This window comes from Camelus dromedarius, chromosome 33, assembly GCF_036321535.1.
Source record: "Camelus dromedarius isolate mCamDro1 chromosome 33, mCamDro1.pat, whole genome shotgun sequence".
In the NCBI taxonomy this organism is placed as follows: Eukaryota; Metazoa; Chordata; class Mammalia; order Artiodactyla; family Camelidae; genus Camelus; species Camelus dromedarius.
Window position 1 is genome coordinate 9,148,118 of NC_087468.1, and position 24,864 is coordinate 9,172,981.

At 42.8% G+C, this 24,864-nt stretch overlaps 1 protein-coding gene across 1 annotated transcript in view; it reads left to right on the forward strand.

Moving 5' to 3' along the window:
• Nucleotides 1-695: 695 nt before the first annotated feature.
• LONRF2 (LON peptidase N-terminal domain and ring finger 2) overlaps nucleotides 696-24,864 on the forward strand; it is a 33,675-nt gene continuing 9,506 nt past the window's right edge. Inside the window, exons 1-9 of the mRNA XM_031441101.2 lie at nucleotides 696-1,757; nucleotides 9,013-9,131; nucleotides 13,786-13,908; nucleotides 15,262-15,420; nucleotides 16,160-16,361; nucleotides 17,367-17,466; nucleotides 17,721-17,835; nucleotides 20,888-21,009; nucleotides 22,167-22,325. Coding sequence (XP_031296961.2) covers nucleotides 1,082-1,757; nucleotides 9,013-9,131; nucleotides 13,786-13,908; nucleotides 15,262-15,420; nucleotides 16,160-16,361; nucleotides 17,367-17,466; nucleotides 17,721-17,835; nucleotides 20,888-21,009; nucleotides 22,167-22,325 — 1,775 coding nt within the window. The 5' untranslated portion in view covers nucleotides 696-1,081. The remainder of the gene's footprint in view (nucleotides 1,758-9,012; nucleotides 9,132-13,785; nucleotides 13,909-15,261; nucleotides 15,421-16,159; nucleotides 16,362-17,366; nucleotides 17,467-17,720; nucleotides 17,836-20,887; nucleotides 21,010-22,166; nucleotides 22,326-24,864) is intronic.

A 24,864-nucleotide genomic window follows, 5' to 3' on the forward strand; every position in this document is an offset into this window, starting at 1 on the left:
GCTTCCCAATGGAGGACACATTAGGACTACCCATTTCTCAAACCTCTCTTCCTTCCCAGTACCTGGTTTGGTATTTCCGCACATTCTCTGTTAAAATTAGAGCTCTGTCTAAATTAGAGCCCCCAAAAGAACTCTAAAATTTAGAGTTCTGTTAAGAGAAGCTTGCTGACGATGAGGTCTGAAGAGCTTCCTGGTCATTTAAGACAATAACCTAAATCAAAGCTAGGGATACAGTGATGTGCTGGGTAACGAACTTTCCGTCAGTGGGCACCCCCATCTTCAATTAAAAAATACTTGACACATCACTCTGTAGGTTTAAGGCGTACAGCATGATGGTTTGATTTACATTAATTGTGAAATGCCTACAGTAGATTCAGCAAACATCCATCTTTTCATCTAGATACAATAAAAAGGAAGGAAAGAAGAAAGGAAAAGCCAATTTTCTGTTTGAGATGAGAACGCGCAGGATTTGCTCTCTGAACACCTTCCTCGGATGTGATACAGCGGTGTGAGCTAGAGGCACCACGTTGCACATTACACCCTTGGTACTTATTTATCGGTTCTCTTTTTAACCACAGCACAGGTGGTCTCGGCGAGGCCTCTGGGGCCAGGCTGGCCGCGCGGTGAGGGGAACGGGCGGCGGGACCAGCCAGGACACCTGTTCCCGGCGCGGCGGCGGCGACGGCGGCGGCGGGCGGGGACGCGGTGCGGCCCAAGGAGCGGGGAGAACGCGCGGGCGGAGGGCGCGTGGAGACGAGCGCGCACGCAGACGCGCGCGGAGCCGCCCGGGGCGAGGCGGGAGCGGGGTCGTCACGTTCCGGCGCGCGGCCGGGCTACTCTCTCCAGTGGAGCGGGATAGGCGCTTCCCGTGGAGGGGGTTCGGCCGCTGGGCTTGCGGCCCCGCGGGGCCCGGCCGCCCACGCCGCGCGGGGGACGTGGCCCCACCTGACGCCCGCCCCGGGCAGTGGTCGCGCGGCTCGCAGCGCGCCACCCTCAGACGCGCGCGGCTCCCGGCGAATGCGGCGAGCATCCTTCCTCCGCCGCTCTTCCCTCCGGGCCTAGTCGCCGCGGCTCCTCAGCCATGAGCCCCGAGCCGGTCCCGCCGCCGCCCCCGCCCCCGTGTCGCGGCGGCGACTGCGGGGAGCCGTTCGCCCAGCGGGCGGAGAAGGGCGACGAGGCCTTCCGCGCGGGCGAGTACGAGACGGCGGCCGAGCTCTTCCGCTCGGCGCTGGCCGGCCTGGCGCAGCCCGACCGCGGCCTGTGCCTGCGGCTGGGGGACACGCTGGCCCGCGCGGGCCGCCTCCCCGAGGCCCTGGGCGCGTTCCGTGGCGCCGCGCGGCTCGGGGCGCTGCGGCCCGACGAGCTGGGGGAGCTGGCAGCCGGCCTGGCGCGCGCTCTGGGCCCGCACGAGCGGCGGCCGCCGGCCGGGAAGGCGGGCCGCGCCCCCGAGGAGGCGCCGAGCCGGGGGCCGTCGGCCTCGGCGCCCTCCGCGCCCCGCGACTTGCTCGGCTGCCCGCGCTGCCAGCGGCTGCTGCACAAGCCGGTGACGCTGCCGTGCGGGCTCACGGTGTGCAAGCGCTGCGCGGAGCCGGGGCGGCCGCCCGCGCGCCGGGTCAACGTGGTGCTGAGCGGCCTGCTGGAGAAGTGCTTCCCGGCCGAGTGCCGCTCGCGCAGGCTGGCCGGCCAGGCGCGGAGCCTGCAGCGCCAGCAACAGCCGGAGGCCGCGCTGCTCCGGTGCCACCAGGCCCTGGACCTGGGTAAGTCGGCGCGGGCGCTGGGCCGCCTACCTGCGCACCTGTTGAGCGGCAGGGCCGGGGGCGGGACGGCTTTGTTCGGGCTCCGGGGATCTTTCGCTTCCTGAAGATTGTAAGGCGGGGCGCTGAGGCCAGGTGCACCCGGGGGGTGTCTTTTCCAGGACCTCTGCGGCCTTGCTGAGCCGCCCTTTAAGGCCAAGGCCGTCTTTCACCCCATCTCAGCTGTAGAGGAGTGGGAGGATGGCCAGGGGTTTTCACCCGTCCTGCAGCGAAATGTAGAGAGCTCACACCCTCGGGGAGCAGCGCAGACCAGAGAGCCTTGTCCTGGGGCGGGTTTCAGCTGGTGAACCCAGGAAGGATGCTCTTTCACTCTGCTCTTTGTCTGGTTCTCACCTCCTTCCTCTCTCAAGGCGATTTGATGTTGTTCTGGTGTCATTAGTTTTTTAGGTAGTTATATACCGACTGGCCAGTGTGGTTTATTTTTTAAGGTTATTATTTTTTTTTCTTCAAACTTAAGTCTGTGACCAGTACCAGTATCTCTCTTTGCCCTCCTGTTAAGAGGATGTAATTTAAAGGAAGCCCAAACTTCTGTCACGGTCATTGTGTTTGACTCCGAATGGATGTGATCTGTTAACAGTTGTTTTCGGTGGAGAACTGTGTGTGGGTAGAGGGTGATTTACTTTCTGAATTCTGTTAGCTGATTTTGAAACAGACTTAAAAAAAAATTTTTTTTTAATCGAAGTCCAGTCAGTTACAGTGTGTCAGTTTCTGGTGCACAGCACAATGTCCAGGTCCTGCATATACATACATATATTCGTTTTCACTAAAGGTTATTATAAGATATTGAATAGAGTTCCCCGTGCTGTACAGAAGAAACTTGTTTTTTTAATTTGTTTTTATATATAGTGGGTAACATTGGAAATTTCAAACTCCCGAATGTATCCCTAGCCACACTCTTTCCGGGGTAATCATGACTGTTTACTATGTCTGCAAATCTGTTTGTGTTTTGTAGATGAGTTCAAAGTGTCATTTTTTTCCTTTTAAAGATTGCGCATGTGAGTGATATCATATGGTATTTTTCTTTCTCTTTCTGTGTTCACTGAGAATGACAAAGGGAACCCTCCTACACTGCTGGTGGGAATGTAGTTTGGTGCAGCCATTATGGAAAACAGTATGGCGATTCCTCAAAAAACTAAAAATAGACTTACAATATGATCCCGCTTCTGAGTGTATATCTGGAGTGAACTCTAATTTGAAAAGATACATGCGTCCCAGGGTTCATAGCAGCACTATTAACAATAGCCAACACGTGGAAGCAACCTAAATATCCATTGACAGATGACTGAATAAAGAAATTGTGATGTATTTATACAATGGAATACTACTCAGCCATAAAGAAGAATAAAGTCATGCTATTTGCAGCAACATGGTTGGACCTAGAGATCATCATTCTAAGTGAAATGGTTTTAAATCACTAGTCAAGAAGACTTGGTTTAATCTTTTATTACTAAAAGAGTCTTCTTGTGTGCTGTGTCAATATGCATTTTATTCTAAACTAGGGTTAAGGTTTTTTTCTTTTGGAAGGCACACCTGTATCCAAATTGGGAGATTCTCTGCTGGAATAGAGCAGTTAAATTGCTTTATGTAACAAATAATTGTACCATTTTTGAAACCACCATATCCATACTGTGTATTTTTGAGTTTTCAGTTATCTTATTAATGTATATATGGTATAAAGCAGTACTGTAGAGTAGAAATATTGTCTAAGCCACATATGTAAATTTAATTTAACTCATTTTAAAAAGGTAAAAAGAAAGCAGGTGAAATTCATTTAAAATATTTTTAACCCTAAACAACCAAAATATTATTTCAGCATATCTTCAATGTAAAAAAAAAAAATCCAGATTGTACTTTTTAACTAAATCTTAGAAATTCATTTTGTATTTTTCATTTACTTCCACCCCAATCCAAACACAAAATTTTCTTCAAAAATACTTCCTCGGTGTTTAGATTTCATAAAATTCAGTGTTGAAAAAGTAGATTCTCATATCGAAGTTGTTCCAAATTACTTAAAAGTTTCCCACTACCTGAAGAGTATTGGTGTTTAAAATTTCTGTTTGTTAAAATTCTAAAAAATGAACAACTCAGTTCCTTTGTTGCACTAGCCCCATCTCCTGTTGTCACTAGCCACCAGTGTCTAGTGGCTACTGTTTTAGACAAAACAAGTTTAAAGAACAATTTAGAACTTTAGAGAGCAATTGTTGGAAATGTGAAAGCTCACAATACCAACTGTTGGAGAAGTTGTAGAAAATGAGAACTATTTGTATGCTGCTGATGGGCCTGCAAATTATACCACTGGAACATTGTTTAGCAGTATCTGAAAATGTTAAATACCTTTGGCCAAGCACTTGCAAAGAGATGTGTGCATGTGTGCACTGAAAGAATGCACAACGGTGTACAAGAAAGTATATACATTGTTAGAGATAGCCCTGGAGTGGAACCCACATGTCCAGTTAGAACAGAATGAATGAGTTAAATATATCATGGTGTCTTTATGGAATATTGCATAGAAAGAAAATAAGCCAGCTGAAGTTATATGCTAGTGTGGGTGAATCACATACATAATGTTAAATGAAAGAAGCCAGACTCAAAAGCACTTTTAATATATGATTATATTTGTCTGTAAGTCCAGACAGGCAAAATTACTATGGCATATTAGAAGCAGGTAAGGGTGGTAGGTACCTTTGGGGAAGAAAAAGGGGAATGTTACTGTAAGTATGAGAGGGACCTCAGTGGTAGTGGTGATGTTCACTTTGGGAAGATGGGTACACAAGTGTGTTCACTTTGTGATAGTTCGTTGTATTACATACTCCTACTTTGTAACTTCCCCATGCGCATATTAGACCTCAATTTAAGAGTTTTAAAAACATGGAGTATTGCAGTCAATTCATCAAGAGAACTTTAATTCAGTATTCATTTTCTGTTCAAAGATTAGAGAAGATTTTTGTTCAAAGATTAGAAAAGAAAGCCAAGTTTCCCTAGTTTAAAAATTTATTGAAAAATGTATATCAATAAAAACATCTGTTTTATCATGAAAAAAATTTTAAAATCCTATTAAAAAATTTAACTTCATAATAAATTAGACCCAAAGAGAGGTTCTGTTACAGTAAAAAGGTCACATGTATTTGGAATCAGAGATGCTTGTGTTTAAATCTAGGATGACATGTAGTATATGACCCTAGCCAAATATGATAATCATTAATGCTATTCCCCAAATATTTCTCTCTCTATACCCTCTCCAGACAAGGTAGGATTGCATTCCTGGCCTGCTTGTGGTTGGGTGGAGCCATGTGACTAATTTTGGCCATTAAATTGTGAGTGGAATTCAAAATAACTGTGTGTGAAAGAAAATAGAGATACATGTATGAAAAGATAACTCAGTAGATAACTGTCTACTAAAAAGAACCAAATGGGGTGGGGGGATATAGCTCAGTGGTAGAGTGCATGCCTAGTATGCGTGAGGTCCTGGATTCAATCCCCAGTACCTCCAATAAATAAATAAATAAATAAATAAACAAACAAATAAACAAACCTAATTACCTCCCCCCCCCAAAAAAGAGCCAAATGGGTAGTGTAGACCTGGAAAATGCAGTATTGGAAGTTGAGAATTAATTGGATGGTTTGGAAACCAGGCTGGACACGTCGGAAGTCAGGATGAGAACAGTCAAGAATAGATCAATAGAACATACCTAAACGGAATCACAGAGGGGAAGAAAAGAATAAACAAAATAGTGCATAAGAGTTACTGGGGACACAGACAGAAGTTCCAGAGTCGATGAGATTTGAGCCCTAGGAGAGGAGAGAAGGAGAAGTGGCAAATGAAATATTTGAAAAAAAATGGCTGAAATTTTCCAGATCTGATGAGAAACCTTAACTCACTGACCCAAGAAGCTCAGTAAGCCCAACAGGATAAACAAATGCATTTACACAACAAACAAAACATATCTAAGTATTTTATACTCCAGTTACTGAAAATCAAAGATAAAGAGAAATTTAAAAGCAGTTAGAGAAGGCAGGACGTATTTACTTCAGGGGAGCCCTAAAAAGACTAATAGCTGACATTTCCTCCAAAGGCACCAAAATAAGACTTTTCAACAAAATTATTAAAACTAGAAGATAATGGAATAATATCTTGGAAGTGCTGAAAGGAAATCGACCTGGAATTCTTTACCCAGAAATAAATATCTGTCAGAAATTAAGAGAAAAATCAAGATGCTTTAATCCAAATAAATAAATATGAGGGAGTTTAAGCATGGAACTGAAGGAAGGAATAAAGACCACTAGGCAGAATAAATACATGAAGAAATGTAGGAGAATTTTGATGATTGCAAACTGCAGTATTAATGGTTTATGGTATTTACAACATGTAAAAATAAAACATGGTAGGAGCACAAAGCTAAGATGTGTAAATAAAGTTAAATTGTTGTATTACTTGTGCATTACTTGGTTGTGGCATAAATACTAATATAATGTATATGGATAGATCAAGACCAGTGTCGTATAGCAGGACCTCATTGTTTATCTATTTTATATACAGTAGTGTGTATCTCCTAATCCCCAACTCCTAATTTATCCCTTCCATCTTTTCCCTTTGGTAATCATAAGTTTGTTTTTGATGTCTGTGAGTCTTTTTCTATTTTGTAAATAAGTTCATTTGTGTGTCTATATATATATATTTTTTTTTTAGATTCCACGCATCAGTGGTGTCATGTGATCTTTGTCTTTCTTTGACTGACTTCACGTAGCCTGATAATCTCTAGGTCCATCCATATTGCTTACATGGCATTATTTCGTTCTTTTTCATGACTGAGTAGTATTCCATTGTATAAATATACCACAACTTCTTTATCCAGTCATCTGATTAAACGTTGAGGTTGCTTCCATGTCTTGGCTGTTGTAAATGGTGCTGCTGTGAACACTGGAGTGCATGAATCGTTTTGAATTATAGTTTTCTCAGGATATATGCCCAGGAGTGGGATTGCTGGATCATATGGTAACTTTATTTTTCGTCAAACTTTCAAGGAAGATTAATTTCTGTCTTATTTTAGATTGTGAAAAAAAAATTTCCATCTCATTTTATAGGGTTAGTATGATCTTGATACGACAATCAGGTAAAGCTTGCACAGGAAAAAATTATACGCTAGTCTTATGTATGTACATAGATGTCAAAACCTTCATTAAATTTCTTAGTTCTTTGGAATCCAGCAGTGTAATAAGAGTTAAAGGTCTAGAAGGAAGGCTTATCCAAGGAATGTAAGGATAATTCAACATTAGACACATCTTTCAATGTGATTTACTGTAACAGGGAGGAGATACTCTACAAGTAATCACTTAGATAACTGAGAGAGCATTCTATAAAATTCAACACCCACTTGTTACAATGCCCTCACAGAAGACTAGGAAAAAGAGGTGACCTACCTAACTTGACAAATATTCTCTTCTAGAAAATTATAGCAAACATACTTCATGTTAAAACATTGGACACATTTTTTAAAAATTGAAGTATAAAAGGGGAATGTCCACCATCACCACTGTTGTTGCAATATCAGAGTAGAAGGAAACACAATACAAATACTCGGACGCAGGAGTCAGCACTGATTGTTTGCATGTGATACGGTTGTTCAGATGATTCTCGAGAATCAGCTTCAGCAGGGTGAGAACCAGATGGGAAATCTCCATTCTCACACAGAGTTCAGTGGGTGTGTTTCCCAAGCTCAAACTAGAATTGCAGTGACTTTTTTTCTTTTCAGAGATTTCCAAAAATCTCCAAAGAAGATTTCTCTATTTCAAGATGCATCAATTGACTTTGATGACGGGGAGCATTAACTTTGAACCTGAATTGAGGAAAATGTTATCTTCTCCAAAAGAATTCCACTTTTCTAATTAGTAGACCTATATTACAAGAAAGTACTAAGTTATTATATATTGAATAACTTTGCCAATGAAAAAGTTGTGAAAATTTGCTTCCTCTCGTTAACATAAGTACCTGAATGATATTCTTGAGTTTACTTCTTGCCCAGCGGAGCCTAAAACACTTAATATCTGGGTTTTTTTTTTACAGAAAAAAAAAAGTTGTTGATCTCTGCTCTAGCCAGTCAGTGTCTTTTTTAAAAATTCAGCATTTTTTTGTTTGGCTCTCCATTCTTGCTGTTCCTTTCTCCTCCTCCCCCTTTTTTCCTGTCATACTACCTCTCTATTACACATTTGTAGCAATAATACATTTATAAGTAGTGCCTGCTCACCATGCCTTGATGTAATATCTTTTTGCATGAGTTCTTTTATATACATTTGCTCAGTTGACTGTGTAAACTAAGAGGAGATGGAGAGTAGCGTTTGGAAAGTACCAAGCAGTTACTTCGAGAAAGAGTCAGGATGGAGGATTTGGAGCACGCTGAAGATACGTGTTAAGCAGAGAGATGAGAACACATCTTAGATGCTCAGAATATTTATTGATCAAAACATTTCAGTCCTATTTCATAGATCCTACAACGAATATGGGTTGAGTGAACCATGTCCAGCAGCATGAAAAGATGGCTGTGATGGTCCTGCTCTCATGAGCTCTGACTGTGTCATGTCTACACGGTATCCTGCCTCGTCACTCACTTCACATACTATCGTCAGTGTGAAGTGAGAGTCAGTCTTGGTTTCTGAGTCCTCAGTAGCATATGAGTAATTCTCCAGATCACTTCTGTTTTCAGGAACCTAGGGAAAAAGAAGGCTCTTTATTTCCTTCTTCTCCCACTTAAGAGAACATACTGTAGGTACAATTATGCTCATAAATCCGCATCCACACAGCTGTATGGAAAACAAATTGTGTTTTACTTTCCTGTTTTTAAGCATGAATTTCCCTGTGTATTTCCAAGGAAATGACTTTTCTTTTTAAATACATAGTTATAACATTAATATGCTTCAGCGTCTACTCAAGTTCATTATTGGAGATTATGTTGTGGCTAGTGTGTGTGTAGCAGTCTGTTTTTCTTGGTGCATTTTGAAGTCTTCTTCATCCTTTTTCTGACTTCCTGAGAGAAGCGATGTACAATACACCTATCAAATTAGTGGGCTCTACATATGATTAGAGGAGGGGTTATTTATTTTACCTTAATGTTTGTTTTCTAATTTAATATTTTTAATGACTTAAAGATAATTTTTAAAAAAATGCAGTCATTTTTATTTACTTCCATTCCTCATGTCTTTTCAGCTCCTGGTGATAATTCTTTGTTGCTGCTGCGAGCAGAGTTATATTTAACCGTGAGGAACTATGAGCAGGCTCTGCAGGATGCCAGTGCTGTTTGTCAGAATGAACCTCTCCTGCCTAAGGTATTTGTCATTGATTGGCTTTGGAAACAATAAATGTAAATTTACAGGGATTTTCTTAAGGCTAAAGTAAGAGCATTGTGATTAGGTACCAACAGACAGTGTCCATGTCCCTCCCTCCAGTTACAGGTAGTCTAAATGTAGCAGTCCACTTCGTAATAAACCAGCTCAGTTTAAATGACCAAGTTTCCAGCTGGATCTAGAAAAGAGACACTAATTTAGATGACTGTTCGTAGATAGTTAGCCGAATAATATGCCTTATGCACTGAACAAATATATAAACAAAATAATAGAATTTTACAGGTTTGTGAATGAAGAGGAAATGTTTAAGATTATAGTTTAAATAGGAAGATCACATAACAATCGTGATTAGCAGTCAGGCTGTAATATGCGCGATGCATATGAGTGGTGTTAGTAAAAGGACAAATATTTTGTATTTTGGAGTAATTTTATTTTGAAATAATTTTAGTCTCTGTGTCTCGGTTGGAAAGGTCTAATATTTTTCTCTCTGGTGACCCAAAATAAGGTTTTCTAACCTAATAATGATCTGTTAAGTTGTCCTTGATGAAGAGTAGGAAGCCAGAGAATAGAAGTTGTAGCTCATTTCATGAATCTTGGAATTTTAAACCCCTTAAGAGATTTTAAAGTTTTAAAGAAGCTGTGATGAGAGTAACACCTATAGCATTCTCTATTATCTAATAATTAAAAATATTTTTCTCTTGCTATACTACTTTTTAATCACCTTTGTTTAAGAAACACTGAAGAGATATTAACCAAGGTTAATAGACAAGATGGATGTAGCCTGCCCTCCCTTTATTTCTTCCTTCCTTCCATCCATCCATCCATCCATCTTTCCTTCCTTCCATCCATCTTTCCTTCCTTCCTTCTATCCATCTTTCCTTCCGTCCTTCCATCCATCCATCTTTCCTTCCTTCCTTCTATCTAACCATCCATCCTTTAAAATAAAATGTTTTCACATTAGAGTGAGTGTCAAGCTGGCCTTGGGGATGAGCCTACGAAAGAGAAGCAGATGTCTGTTGGACCACGTTTGTTGCTTATTTGCTTCTCTAAAAACATTTCCTGTTGTGTTTCTGATGCCTTTTCTCCGATCGTTTGAGCTATTCTTCTTCTGAAGTAATTTCTGTCAGGAGTCATTATGCCTGAATAGTTGCCGATTATAAGTCTAGCATTTCTGACTGACCGTAGACCTACAATGCCCTCTGAAGCTAGATTCTTCTCCACTGTATTGATCTTTGAGCTAAAATCCCAGCAGTGTATCACTGACTTAATTCCTACAAACTTATATGGCTAATTGTAACTGTCAGGGAGGCAGAAAATGCATCTTTAGCCTTTGGAATTTTGGTTATATCTTTAGGGTTTATTGTAAATCTGTGGATCTCATTTCTTGATAAATATCTAGTGAAGAATAACTTCAGCAGAAATGCACCCTGATAAATCACTTGAAGGTAGTAATCGACAAACTGTCTGGCTGGGCACACCTAGAAGAAAAGAGAGAGGAAAATAAGACATGAAAGAGGAGAAATTACAACTGATACTGCAGAAATACAAAAAACCATAAGAGAATATTATGAACAATTATATGCCAACAAATTAGACAACCTAGAAGAAATCGACGAAGTTTCTAGAAGTGTAACAGTCCACCAAAACTGAGTCAAGAAGAAATAGGGGATTTGAACAGACCAATCACTAGAAGTGAATACGGTAAGATGGTAAAGCTTGAGGATTTATTTCCAGGTTACGGTTACAACTAAGGGGTAAGGGAAGAAGTGCTGTTGGAAGGTAACTGTAAAGGACTGAAGGGAGGATGAAGTTGGCTGACTGTAGTTGAGATGAGATGGGAGCACTTGTAGAACCAGCCTCAAGATTCCAGTGGGGCAACTATGGCAGGTGTTTTATGCAGGCAGAACTGCCCTTTCAAGAAGCCAGTCATGCTGGTATCGATTCCAAGCGTTTGATGCAAACAGAGATAAGCCGGTGCTAGCAGACAATTTGCCCATATGCAGAAATATAAATTGGCACATGATTAAGTTGGTCTTACCCAACCAGGGAACCTGTAAGACTTACAACTATTTAAATGTTATTCATTCAGTGAATAAACATTTATTGATACACTGTCAAAAATGCACATATTGGTTACTGTTATGTGTACCTGTGTGGGAAACTTCCAGCTGAAGTGCTTTGTGTACACAAGACAATGTTATCCCCTTAGAACTGTTGACAAGCAGACAGAGCCGATTGAGAAGCTGCTGACCCTTGAGAGGGGAGAGCCTCTTCCTGGCACAGGGCCTGAAAAGGGTCCTAGTCACTTCACGTTAGGAACCTTCTACTTCTCCTTGAAGAGGACATTTCAAATTGCATCATCTTCAGGAGACATGAAAGCTGGATCCACCCTGAAAGGGAGAATAAGAAATTAGTAAAAATTTTAAATGTTTGCCCCAAACTAAAAGAGCTCCCTAGATGAATCGCTGATCGCTTGAAGTACATCTGAAGCTTTCCTGGGAGCTGAAGGATAAAGCCGGTGAGCTGTTTGTCCAGAAAGTTTGGTGCGGACTTTGAGATGGCTGCTCGCCTAGAGAGCTGGAGGGCAAGTGATGCTGCGGACAGACAGTTAGCAAAGGTTAGGAGGTGGCTGGTGCTGGTCACCATCAGCACATTCATGGTATTTAAAAAACAGAAAAGGTCAGATAAGGACTTGAAATAGGCGTTCACATTTGCTCCTTTGTGGTCACCAGTGCCTTGGAGCAGTTTTAATACAGAGGTAAGGACAGGAAAGATTAAGAGGCAACAACTGCAGAGCATGCATTATTGTTTTCCCTACCAAGGGACTCAGTTAAAATGACAGTTTGAGGGCGGGGTTACTTCTGCCTCCAAAGGAGTGAAGCAGTCATGTGAACGCTGAAGAGATGACAGTTATAAAAGCTGGAGTAAAAATAGACACCATAAAGCATCCAAAACAGACAGAAGCTGGGGGAGAGTTCAGTCTTGGAAAACTCCACATGAAAGGGGTAAGAATTGTGATTTTGTGGCTTTTTTGTCCCAAGAGTTTTGTCCATCCCCAGAGCTGAATCTGCAGAAAACCATGGTGGGACACCCTCAGCATTCCCAGCTAAGGGTACCAGAGTTCTGAGTTCAAGGACAGTAAAGCATCTGGAAACGTAAAGAGGAGGACCGAGCAGCACAAAAACTGTTGGAATGAGACATAAATTCAGAACCCAGGTTGTCCAGATCCCTGACTCACAGCTAAATTGTGCATGTTTGTGACAGGCGCAGAAGGCACTGCAGAAGAGCTGGGGGAGACCAGAGAGAAATTGACTCTTAAAAGAGAGTGATGGAGGGGAGGCAGTAGCTCAGTGTGGTAGAGTGCATGCTTAGCTCTGTGACAGTGACTTAGACACTATCACACGAGTGACACTAGACATAAGGTGACTGTAACAGAAGACGGTTTGGAAATAGGCCCAGACAATGCGGCAGATTAGCTTTTTGCAGTAGGGCCGAGGTAATTCAGTAGGGGAAGGGTCGTCTGTTTAGCAGCTTGTATTCAGGATATCCATTTGCCAAAAAAAAAAAAAAAAAAAAATCAAAGTGGTCCTCAGCCTTTCCATACATCATATATAAAAATTAATTCAAAATTGATCATAGGCTTAAATATATAATCTACAGTTACAAAGCATCTAGAACAATACAAAAGTCTTTGTTGCCTTGGATGAAGCGAAGATTTATTATCTAGGACGAAAGCAGAAATCATAAAAGAAAATGTTTGTAAATTGATCTTCACCAGAATTTAAAAAAACTTCTGCTCTTCAAAAGATAACTGCTATATAAACAAGAAGGCAAACGCAGGATGGGAGAAAAATATTTGCAAGGCATACATCTGTATTTAGCGTGTACAGAGAACCTTCACCGACTCAGCAGTTCAAACAGTTCAGTTAAATGATGGGAAACGTTTGAACGTAGGTCACCACGGAAGGCATGTGAGTATCAAAGATGTGAAAAAATGGTCCACGTCATTAGTCATTAGGGAAAGAAATTCAGCAGCACAGAAGAGAAAGACTGAAATAAACGATCAGAACAAGTGACCTCAATGGAAATATAAGAGTTGAACTAGTAAAACAAACAAACCACAGTCTCGACCATGATTTGAGAAAATATCGCATCTGTGAAACAAAAACAGAGCGCTGTTGGAAAATAATGATCCACATTCATTTTGTTCATTTCTGTGTGGGACTCTGTATATTACGCTTTGTGTTATGGTTATTTCTGGTCATGTTTATCTTCACCCACAAGAGTCTTTGCTCCTTGAAGACTAAGACCATGGTAGTGATGTGTGATCGCTGAGGGAGTTAAAGGTGGTAGACAGCTGGCTCTGTCTTAGCTTGTCCCTTGGAACTGCTTTGGGCTCCCGTTCCAGGTATGGATTCTCGTGTTCTGATCGTAGGTTGCACTTACGGGACATTCAGGCTTGCCCAGTTTCCAAGGTGGTAGAGCTGGAGCCAACTTCTCTGGGCTGTGTTTATTCTACTTAACATGAAAATGAAACAGTTTTAAAGAACTTTTTCAGGACTGTGTGTGTGCAAGTATACAATTACCCTTTTATTTTTTGTTTTTGAATGTGTGTCTTGTCTTTGGATGAATCCAGGGACATCATGTGAAAGCTCTGGCTCTTTCTGGACTGGGAAGAAGTAAGGAAGTTTTGAAGGAATTTCTCTACTGCCTCGCTTTAAATCCCGAGAGTAACCCAGTGAAGAAAGAAGCACAAAAGGTGTGATTTCCTTTCAATGACTTTTTTCTTGAAGTCTTATTTACAGCCTTTGTGTCCATGCTGAGTAGCTCCTACAGGTAAAATAAACCAGAAATGTAATTCTAAATATTCATGGCAGTGTGATTTAAAACACACAGTGATAATGGTGAGTTCATGCATTCGATAAACTTTCATCCATGGATGACGCAGAGTGTTTTATGAGACGGTGTCCACATATCTCAGTTCTGCTGAAATAATGACACACATTAGTGAGGCCAGGTTGATGTATGAGGCTGGGGAGGCAAAGTGATTTATCCTACCTAATGTTTGTAATTCAAGTATCGACGTTTGGGTGCGAGCCCCCCACAAAGGCATTGTGATATATGCAAAATGTATCAATCCAGCTCCATAGGTTGACTTGAAATTTTCAGCCAAGTTTCACCCAACACGCTGCAGAAATATCCGCTCTTTTGTGCAGGTATTTAAGCCAGTCTTACTACAGGTCAGCGGGTCACACTTGGTGTAGGAATCTACCCTATAAAAAAAGCTTATACGATAGTTACACAGCCTCAGCATTTCCCGTGACCAGGAGTTCTTGCTTATACGTCAGTGTTTCCCTGTTTTAACACTGTTTTGTTGCCACCTTGTACCATATATTGACCCTGTAATTTCCACTCTACAGTCTAGGTTCAGTCTTTGGAGCAAGAGAAAAATGAAGCAGGTCTTCCTTCTTCCTTTTAAACCACCTTAGATATTTGAGAACAGCTTTTATCTTTGCTTTAAGTCATTCTTTGTACCAGACATCCTTTCCCCGTGGAATAGGGTTGTAAGGTTTCCTTCTCCAGGTGCCTTCTAGTATACCCGAATCTCAGTGCCCACATCCAGTGGCTGCAGGTGGCGAACCTTGACCTTCCCTTGTGTTCCCAGGGAGTTTACTTATATTTAACCTGATGCCATCACACTGCTGGCTTCTATTAGAACTGTAGTTAGCCGAAACAGATCTTTTTTCTTTAAGTGAGAACTTTCTAGCAATATTTTTATCCTTGTGCAGTTTATTGGTCTTTGTTAATTCTGTTAAATTGTCACTCACTGGTTTTGGCCATTGTTTGAACTTGTTAAAATAATATTGAATCTTGAGTCGGCTATTTTAACTATTCCTGCCTGCTTTGTACCCCCTGCAGATTTCATAAGAATCATATCATATGTTTTGGGAAACATTTGAATTTTAAAACATTGGCAGTTGGAATATGGGAATTGTTCAATGTCTTAGGTCTATTTGGCCTCAGAGTTTCCTTCCAGAATCTTGAAGGCATATTGTACATTTTTCAAAAGAGTTTTAAGACATATGTATTTTTCTTCTTGGCAATTTTATAGGTAATGTGTGAGGTGTTTTTCCCAGCTTCAGAAAACGTGCCTCAAAATTTAACATCTTCCATCCAAAGCAGAATGTTGAATGCCAGGTTAAAGGCTCTGTGTCACAGCCATGTCACCCAGTCTCCTCTGGAGGAAGGTGGTAATGCAGGGAGTTCTCAGGTAGGAAGTGCACGTGTTTGTCAGTATTGTTTTAATTAAGCTTTAGGTAATTCCTTAATTTTGAACATTTGTAAGTTATTCAGACAGTGGCGTTAGGTTGGCTTGGAAGTACATCTCAAGACCAGGTCTAGCTTCTCAACCTAAGAATTGAAGCTTTTAAAGGAAGTTAGTGGAAGTAATGAAAATCATTGAGGATGGAAAGAAACTTTTAGAACATCTCCAAACAACCCCAGACACCAGGAGACTTGAAATTACTTTGGCTTGGAGGAAAGAAAGCAGAGAGATAACTTCAATCTCTGAAGATTGGTGTTCAGTTGATCTGTTTCAGGAAGAAATTACCCTGTATTTTGCCATGAAAAGTGTGAAGTTCATCTTAGACGTTAATAGATAAAACCAGTTATGAAGGAAGAGTATCAGCCGCCTTTTTTCCCCCAAGATTTCTGAGAAAGCATATTGTAATTTCAAAATTGCAGAATAGATAAACAAGATTATACTGTATAGCACAGGGAAATACATACAAGATCTTATGGTAGCTCACAGAGAAAAAAATGTGACAATAAATATATATATGTTCATGCATAACTGAAAAATTGTGCTCTACACTGGAATTTGACACAACATTGTAAAATGATTATAAATCAATAAAAAATGTTAAAAAAAAAAAGAAAGGATATTGCATACATGTTTTCTCTTACGCTGTTATTTCTTTAACATTCAGGATTTTTTCTTACTTAACCAGAATCCATCTGAGAAACCTGATGTGTTTAGAAATACCAGTTCTTCAGTTTTATATTTTGTATTGGGTCTGCACTGCGAAGAGGATAAGGCAGTGCTAGAAAGCATCCTTCCAGGCGCTCCCAGCACTGGTTTAAAGAGACAGTTTCCGAATGACTTGGAGGATTCACACGACCTGACCGCCCCTGGGAAAGTTCCCAGGACAGGTCAGTAAGCAATTTTGTCATGGAGTGTGTGACCCTGGAGTGGTAGAATGTTGGCTAATAGTCAATCTATTTTTTAAAATTATACAGGTAGTTTAAAATTAATGACAAAGTGAATATATCACCTTTAAGATTATAGGACAGCTTAAATGGTTAATCCTACAAGGACTTTGTAGTCAAAAATAGCCGAGAAAATTTAGGTATAACTTTAACTTATTCATGCTTAATGTGCAGGTAAATTATGGCTATATTCAGTCAGCCCTCTGTCTGTGGGTTCTGCATCCACGAATTCAAACATGGATCAAAAATACTCAGAAGAAAAAAATTCTAGAAAATGCCAAAAAAGCAAAACTTGATTTTGCTGCCTGCCAGCAACTATTTACATGTCATTTACATTATGTTTACAACTATTTACATAGCATTTGCATCATGTTTACAGTTATTTACATAGCATTTACATGTATTAGGTTTTATTGCAGATCCTGTGTTTTTTTGCAAATTGAAGGTTTGTGGCAAACCTGTGTAATGAGAAGATGGTTAGCACTTTTTAGCAATAAAGTATTTTTAATTGGCATACCAACATTGTTCTTTTAGACACAATGCTGTCGCGCACTTAATGGACCGCAGTATAGCGTGAACGTAACTTTTATATGCACTGAGAAACCAAAAAAAGTCACGTGACTTGCTTTATTGCGATGTTTGCTGCATTGCAGCGGTCTGGAACCCAACCTGCGACATCGCTGAGCTGTGCCTGTATGTGGGAGTGCATGCTTAGGTTACATGCAAATACTCTGCGTTTTATGTCAGGGCCTCTGGCATCAGAGATTGTGATAACCGTGGGGGTCCTGGAACCAGTCCCCCAGAGATGCCAGGGGACCACTGTACTGTTAATCCTGCCTGGCGTGATTTGTTGCATTGCTGTAACCTATTTTATCCACAGGAAATACAGCCATCACGTGCTGTTATCCAGGTGTGCAAGTGTTGATTGTAGCGTTTAAATCGTTTCAGAGGCAGAGTCCTCCCCTCAGAGGAACGTGAGCTCTGACATGGGGGAGAGCGCAGAGCTCCCCATAGATGCGGCTGACTTCGAGTGTGCCCTGTGCATGAGGTAGGAAGACACGGAATCCGTGCAACTAAAAAATTCAGCCTCTCTGAGTGTTAACATCCAAAACGTAATGGGCTTTTTATTAGCAGAGAAATTCCAGTATACCTCAATAACAATTGATTTATTATCTAAAAATTTGCTAAGAAAGGTACAAGTGGAAAATGGACATAAGTGATTTCTAAAATTCATACTGTAAAATAGATTATTTGAAAATCTCTTGTGGACATTTCTGGCTGAAAACCCAAATTTTTTTCTAGGTTGCTCTTTGAGCCTGTCACGACACCATGTGGACACACGTTCTGCCTGAAATGCCTTGAGCGCTGCCTGGACCACGCCCCCCACTGTCCTTTGTGCAAAGAAAAGCTCTCAGAAGTGAGTATTTCTTGGAAAAATACAGTGCAGCCCTGCTTGTGTCCCCTCTGTAGATGCTCGTTTCATGGGTGAGCTTAGCTTCTACCCCATTTGTTTAAGGAGTTGGATTTCCGCAATCAGAGAATTTTTTTCCGTCTCTCTGATTTCTCAAAAAATACACGGGAAGTTTAGATGCAGAAACAGCCGAACTTCAAGGAGATGTTCAGGCATGAATTACAGTTGAGCTTCACTGGAAATAGCTAACGTTTTCGGAGCTCTTACTCTGTGTTAACTATAAAGAGTGGAGATACCATCGCTGTGTCCTCACCGGGTGTTAATCATAAAAAGTGGAGATAACATTGTGGTGCTCTTAACGTGAGCCAGGGATTCCCTTTACCGCATCTCAAGGTGGAGTCATACTATGGTGCTTGGTTCTGCACGGGATTGCAGACTCGGCCATTTCAGACTGTTAGGATGTCCCTGTGGTGCCCCGTCAGTTGCTAAGTGTACTTTGTCTGAAATCAAAACCGGTAAAACTTAATTTCCAGCAGGAAGCTATTTAACTGGGTCTAAGCCAAATATAAACTACTAAATCCATCTCTTAGGCGTAGTAAATACAATAAACACCATTTAAAATGCATCTGCTTTCTGATCAGTTTCTCAAAATAGTGCATCTGTATCAACTGTATCAGGCTCTGGCCCTGTTGGTGCCACTGACTTTCCACAAAGTGAGTTACTTAGCTTCAGCAGGGAGGGGATCTCCCCCCCCACTCCCATCTGTAAAATGATACTGTTGCCTTAGTGACCTCCTACAGATTAAACTCATTTAATGCATCTTAAGTAGGATAAATATTTTTAAAACAAATGTACAGTCGAGTTCATTTTTAAAATTTGACATAGTTAAGAGGAGATATTATGCTTAAGTGACTTTTTAAATAATTGTAACTTTAAAAACTTTAAAAAAATTAATTAATTATTTTGTTCGTGGGGGGTAATCAGATTGATTGATTGATTTTTAATGGAAGTACCGGGGACTGAACCTGGACCTCGTGCGTGCTGTGCATGTGCTCTGCCACTGCTATACTCTCCCTTCCAATAACTGTAACTTTTATATTGACTGATTCAACTTGTTAAAATAAGTGACTGTAATTAAAACCTCTCTGAGATCTTCTGTGTACACACTTGCTTTGTTAAATTGCAGTCACACTGAGACTGAGTTACCTGGAATTCTCATGACGCGTGTCAGTCCCTGTGCAGTTACCATGTGTTGTCACAGTGGAGGCTTTCTGAGTCCAATAGCGTCCACCCTGGTGGACCCTGTGCAGTTCTGCTCCGGGGTGTTTGCTGTCTCTTCTTGGTGACAGGGACACAGCATCTGGCCTCCTGCTTGCGGTACCCAAGCTTGTCTGGGCCAGCGGGCCTAGAGATGGCTCGCCTGTTCTCAGAGAGTGAAATGCGTGGCTTTGTGACCACACTTTGTAACACAAACCCTTCCTTCACTTCCGTGCTCAGTGCTGCATAGTAAGGGGCTGTGTGGTGAAGCAGGGCCTGGAGGTTGGCTCTGGATTATAAGCTCCTTAGGGACAGAGATGACGTCTGTCTTGTTTGCACTCTGTGTCTAGGAACCCGAACACCTGCTAGAGGTGCAGGAAGTCTTTGTTGAATGAATGAGTGATTACATGCAAGGGACGCAAAGATCGCCAGTGTTCCAGAAATTAGAATACGATAAGCTAAAATCCAAAATCATAATTTGGTCTTTCTTCAATGCAGAGCTCACTGTGCGAGCTTCCCTCACCTGCGTGGTTATAAACGTCAGCCATCCCTTATCTATGTGTCTGCAGGAGTCTTGGTTACCATGATGGCAAGTAGAGCAAAGCTGAATGTGTTTACTCTTCAAGGAAAGGCTGCCATACACTAATGGTGTACGGAATACCTGTGTCGTTAGTAATGAACATCGTGGGGTCGTACTGTGAACTGCGCAAAACTTGCTTCTGCTAGTTAGTCTGTTACTGAGGTTCTCAAGTGCAGTGGTTTCTGGAGGTTGAACTCCTCGGTCTCAGTCAATATAGCGATCCATGTGGCTTGTCTGCACAACTAAAGGGGAGCTTGGCAGTATGGGACTCACCTGGACCTAAGGGTGTTAGAAATGCATTGAGCCAGCCCAAGCCTGGAGATGGCAGCAAGTTGCCAGAAACCTACCAGGTCTGGGGTCCCAGCTGTGGCATGGTGGCTCTGCTCTGTGCCCTTACCCTCTGAGACCCAGCTTCTTTGTTAGTGTGGTGTAGACAGTACCTTGCAGTGTAGACAGTACCTATGGGATAGTGCTGTTTTAAGGCCTAACTTACAGGAAGCGGCTGCAGGTGGTGCTTGAGGTACACCAGGATATCAGTGAAAAAGAGCTATTACTTGCAAATTCATATGCCTGAGATAAAATCAGTGTGGCGTGTGTGTGAGCAGGTGCACACAGACACAGAGTAACAGTGCTCCAGCCTCGTGTGACCCTTCTACCCACTGCCCCTCGCGCTTTTTATCCAGTCTCCGCCTACTTCCCCTTCACATCCAGCTTTAATTCCTTGGCCCCTCACCCCGCTTCCTAAATCCAAATAAAGTCAGCTCTTTGCCTTTTGCGTGTCCCTATAAGTAACATAGCAAAGCTAAAGAAAACCCACAAGGCTGGGGAGATTGGTTTCACTCTAAATTCACAGTCATAAACCTGAGACACAAAACGTCATTCGTCCGTCTTATTCTGCTTCCCTGATAGCTTCAGCGTTTCATCCTCCATGGTGACTGTTTTGTGCCTCCCTTCTCCCCCATTACCTCCTACTCCCTTCCTCTTCCCCTCCTTGAGGTTATGATACTGCGTGGGGCGTGTGGACACCAGCACATGGCAGCTCCCTCCTCCTCCTCCTGCGTGCCTCTCTCCTGGGGCGTGCCCTCCTCACTCTCCCCCCATCAGTCCCTGTCTTCTGAGGCTGCACCCCCTACTTCCTTATTGACTTGTCTAGGAAGAGAGCTCTTTGTGTTTTAGATTTAATAACCATATGTTAGTATTTAACATTTTCTCTCCTTACAGTTGTTGGCCAGCAGAAATTTTAACGTAACTACCCTGGCCGAAGAATTAATAGTTCGGTATTTGTCAGATGAACTGTCTGACAGGAAGAGAATCTATGACGAGGAGATGACGGAGCTGTCAAAGTAAGTCTTCCTGTTCTAGGTGCTTGGCCTTGAGTTCAGGTTAAAGAAGAAAATCCTTGCTAACCTCACAGCTTCAGTTCCCACCCCCACACCCCCTCCCCCCAGCCAGAGAAATTAGCCTCAAAAAAGAAAAAAGACATCAATTGCAGAGAGGAGAGTTTATGGAAATTTAATGGAACAAGGTTGTAAGAAATATTTCAAAAGTATGTTTTGACAAAACTGTGCAATTGCTTTTTATATCTAAATAAGCAGTATTAAATTGGTAAGAATTGAAAAAGCACGATGTGTAGAAACCAAGGGAAGGCAGGTTTACAGCTCAAAATTGGCTTGACAGGTTTTTTTCCTCTTTTAAAATGATTAAAATTTTGTATTGGAGTCACCTGGAGGTGTGGGGCCCTTATCAGTCTTCCACACTTTTTTTTTTTTATCTAGAACCCATGACCTTTGACTACTGTGTAGTTTTTGGCTTTCATCAGAATTTCTTCTTGTGTATTTATCTTTACTGAGATAACTGACCTGTGACATTCTGTTAGTTCCAGGGGTACACCGGAGCGAGCTGATCCTTGTGTATATTGTAAAATGGTCACAATCAATCTAGTTAACTGCCGTCTGCAGGCATAGTTACAAGATTGTTTTTCCTGTGATAAGAACTTTTAAAATCGACTCTGTTAGCAACTTTCAAATGTGCAGTACAGAATTATTAACTGTAGTCACCGTGCTGTATGTGACACCCCCAGGACTTGCTTATTTTATAACTGGAAGTCCGTCCCCTTTGACCCCCTTCACCCATTTCACCTGCCACGTCCTCCCACGACCCGGACTGCTCTCTGTGTCTGTGAGGTCATATGTAAGTGAGGTCATGTGGTGTTTATCTTTCTCTGTCTGACTTACTTCACTTAGCACTGTGCCCTGAAGGTCATCAGAATTCCTTTACAGTGGTCACAAGCGTGTTCTCTCTCATCAAATTAAGTAAGAGGACCTGGCAGGAAAGCTGAGTCAGTTGAGAACTTTCTCATGCTGTGTTCCTTGGCTTCTTCCTCTTCCCACCCAAGACGGTAAAGGAGAGCATTGAGGTTGTCCAGCTCTGCTGCTTCTCAGTAACTAGCACGCCCTTCTGTGCTGACAGCTCCCGAGCTCACATTTCTCCTCCCCTGCAGTCTGACCAGAGACGTCCCCATCTTCGTGTGTGCCATGGCCTTCCCCACCGTCCCCTGCCCCCTGCACGTCTTTGAGCCCCGCTACCGGCTTATGATAAGAAGGTGCATGGAAACCGGCACCAGGCGGTTCGGCATGTGCTTGTCTGCTGAGCACGCGGGGTGAGTAAGAGTTACCAGCGTTCAAAGACGGCGTCCTAATCAAATGCATAATTTGCCACTTTTCTTGAAGAAGAGTTTAAGAGGATGTTGAATCTCTCTAGTGGCTCCTATGACGTGACAAAGGATAAATTCACGGCCGTCCGTGATGTGACACAGCCTGAGCTCCTGATCCTGCCCCTCGAACATCATCCCTGCTAGTCCACTGCCATGTTGTTTGCCCTTCTTTGAGTGCAGTTCACGCTTCACCCTCTGCCTGTGGTTCTCTTCCAGCTCATTGTTGTGCAGACAGATCTGGTCCAGCTTGTAAGCTCTAAGGGGATCGTTGGGCCTCCGTGAAACCTTTTCTGTCCACACGGCCAGAAGAACGTTAGTCTTACAACAACCCACGGTGCTTGGTTTTTATCTCTTTGTTTTACATCTCTGGTCTCGGGAAGATGTTCCAGATCAGCAGGCAGCTCCCCTCTAAGGGCTGCCCTGGGGACTCCGGGTCCTTCCCACCCCTTGGCTTCCTAATACCCTAGGGCTTTGTTGCTGTGGGATCGTGATGGGGTCACTGCATCCAAGGTCTAGCTGGTGGAAGGGGCCCCCGTGCTTAAGGGGGTTCTGGAGGAAAGGAGCCCACGTCAGTCCCTCCTTCTCACGCCTGCTGTGAAGGAGGCGGGGAAATGTAGTCCACCCATGTGCCCAGGAAGAAGGGACAATGGACTCCTAGGGCCCATTAGTTTCCACCTGATACACCTAGAAACAGGTCTTCTTAAAGCCATATGTAGAACATTTATGGAGAAAATCACACAACTTTATTGAAAGATACTCAGGAATGGACAGAAATACCACGTTCGTGGGTGCACAGACTCCATGTCATGGAGAGAGACTCACTTTAGCACGATTGGTCTATAAATCCAAAGTAGTTCCTGTCAACATCCCAAGAAGACTTTTCATGAAATTGCTCAAGCTGCTTTTAGAACCACTGTGTGAAAGCAGAAGACCAAGACCGTGATAGTTTTAAAGAAACCAGCTGAACAAGAGGAGAGAGCATTTCTGCGGTAAACTTCCCTGTCCAAGTGAGTGCATTGTTGAAACAGACTCTAGTGATAAGAACTGTGGACTCCAAACTTACCTATAATTTTATGAGGAAAGGCAAAACTACGCAATAAAGGTGCTCACACAGTGGGTCGTCCAGATGGGAAAGAAAATTTCTTCTCTGCCTTCCACTTTGTGCATAAAACAGCACACTCACATTCCCGTTGCGAAGTGTGGAAACAAAATACAAAAAAATTTAAGAGACAATATTGGGGACTATCTTTATAATTAGGAATCATGAAAGATTTTTTTTTTCTTACACAAGATGCCAAGAACACTAGCAGAGAGGAAGAGATGAATGAATTTGAATATATTCAAGTTCGATTCATCACCATCAGCATAAGCCAAGTGAAAAAACAAGTTTAGGATGTTACACTTCTAAGAGGTTTACTGCAGATGAACTGCCAAACGTAAGTTTCTTCAACCTGTCAAGGCAGAGGTTGCTCAGGGTAACCAAGGAAAGACTGGTCCTGCAGGGAGAGAGTAGACAAGAGCCCAGGCAGAGGAGACAGAAGGTGTGAGGGAGGATTCAGCCAATTTTTTTTTTCTTTTTGACAAATTTCTGATGGCCTCGTGGACAAACAGAGCCTAGAGCCCCTGGGAGCTGCAGTTTGCAGCCCCTCACAGGTGCCTGTCCGCAGACCAGACAAGATGCTCACGCCAGGCACGGGCTCTGCGGCTGAGACAGACCTCGGGGGAGCTGACCTTTGCAGGCCGTCAGCTGGGACCTGGGGCAACAAGTCCTCCTTCGAAGGGGACCTCCCTGCCATGCTGTGGATAAGAGTCCCCTTAGATAGGCAGGAAGAGCGCATTTTATCGGCCTTCTAGGCAGAGGTGTTGCAGCTCCCCGCAGGCGTGTAACTTCGGAGCTGTCACTCATCATTAATTAGTTTGAAGCTGTGTGGTGAGGTTGTTCGTTCACTTTAGAGTCAGAGCCTTGGGTTCAGATCTCGGATCTGATGCTTACTGTGCCCTTAGGTAAGCTGTTTAATTTTTGTAAGCCTCTATGTTTTTGTGAGGCTTACTTGAGTACACGTGGTAGCTTGCTCTCTGTGATACTGGGCACGTAGTTGGCACGTCCAGATATGGGGGTCAGTTAATGCCGTGATTGCGGGTGAGATCACATGGGAGAGCTTCGGGGTGAAGGTACAGGTGGTCCAGGGTGCCAGCCTGGGCCCCCAGTGTGTCCAGGACCCGTGGAGGAAGCACGCTGTGAAGGTGGGGACGGGTCAGGGAGGGCGAAAGGGGGCCGGAGATGGTGTTGGGTCAGCGACAGGTCAGCAGGGTCTGCCAGCGTCATTTGTGACTGCACTTGGGGTGGTGTCAGTGTAACAGTGGGAAGGGGAGAAAGGGAGCGAAGACAGTGGCTGTGGACCACTTTCCGTAGCAGCACATTGAAGGGGCAGCCTCGGCTGGGATTGGTGGAAACGGTTTGTGGGGAGCAGAGTCTGAGTGGTCC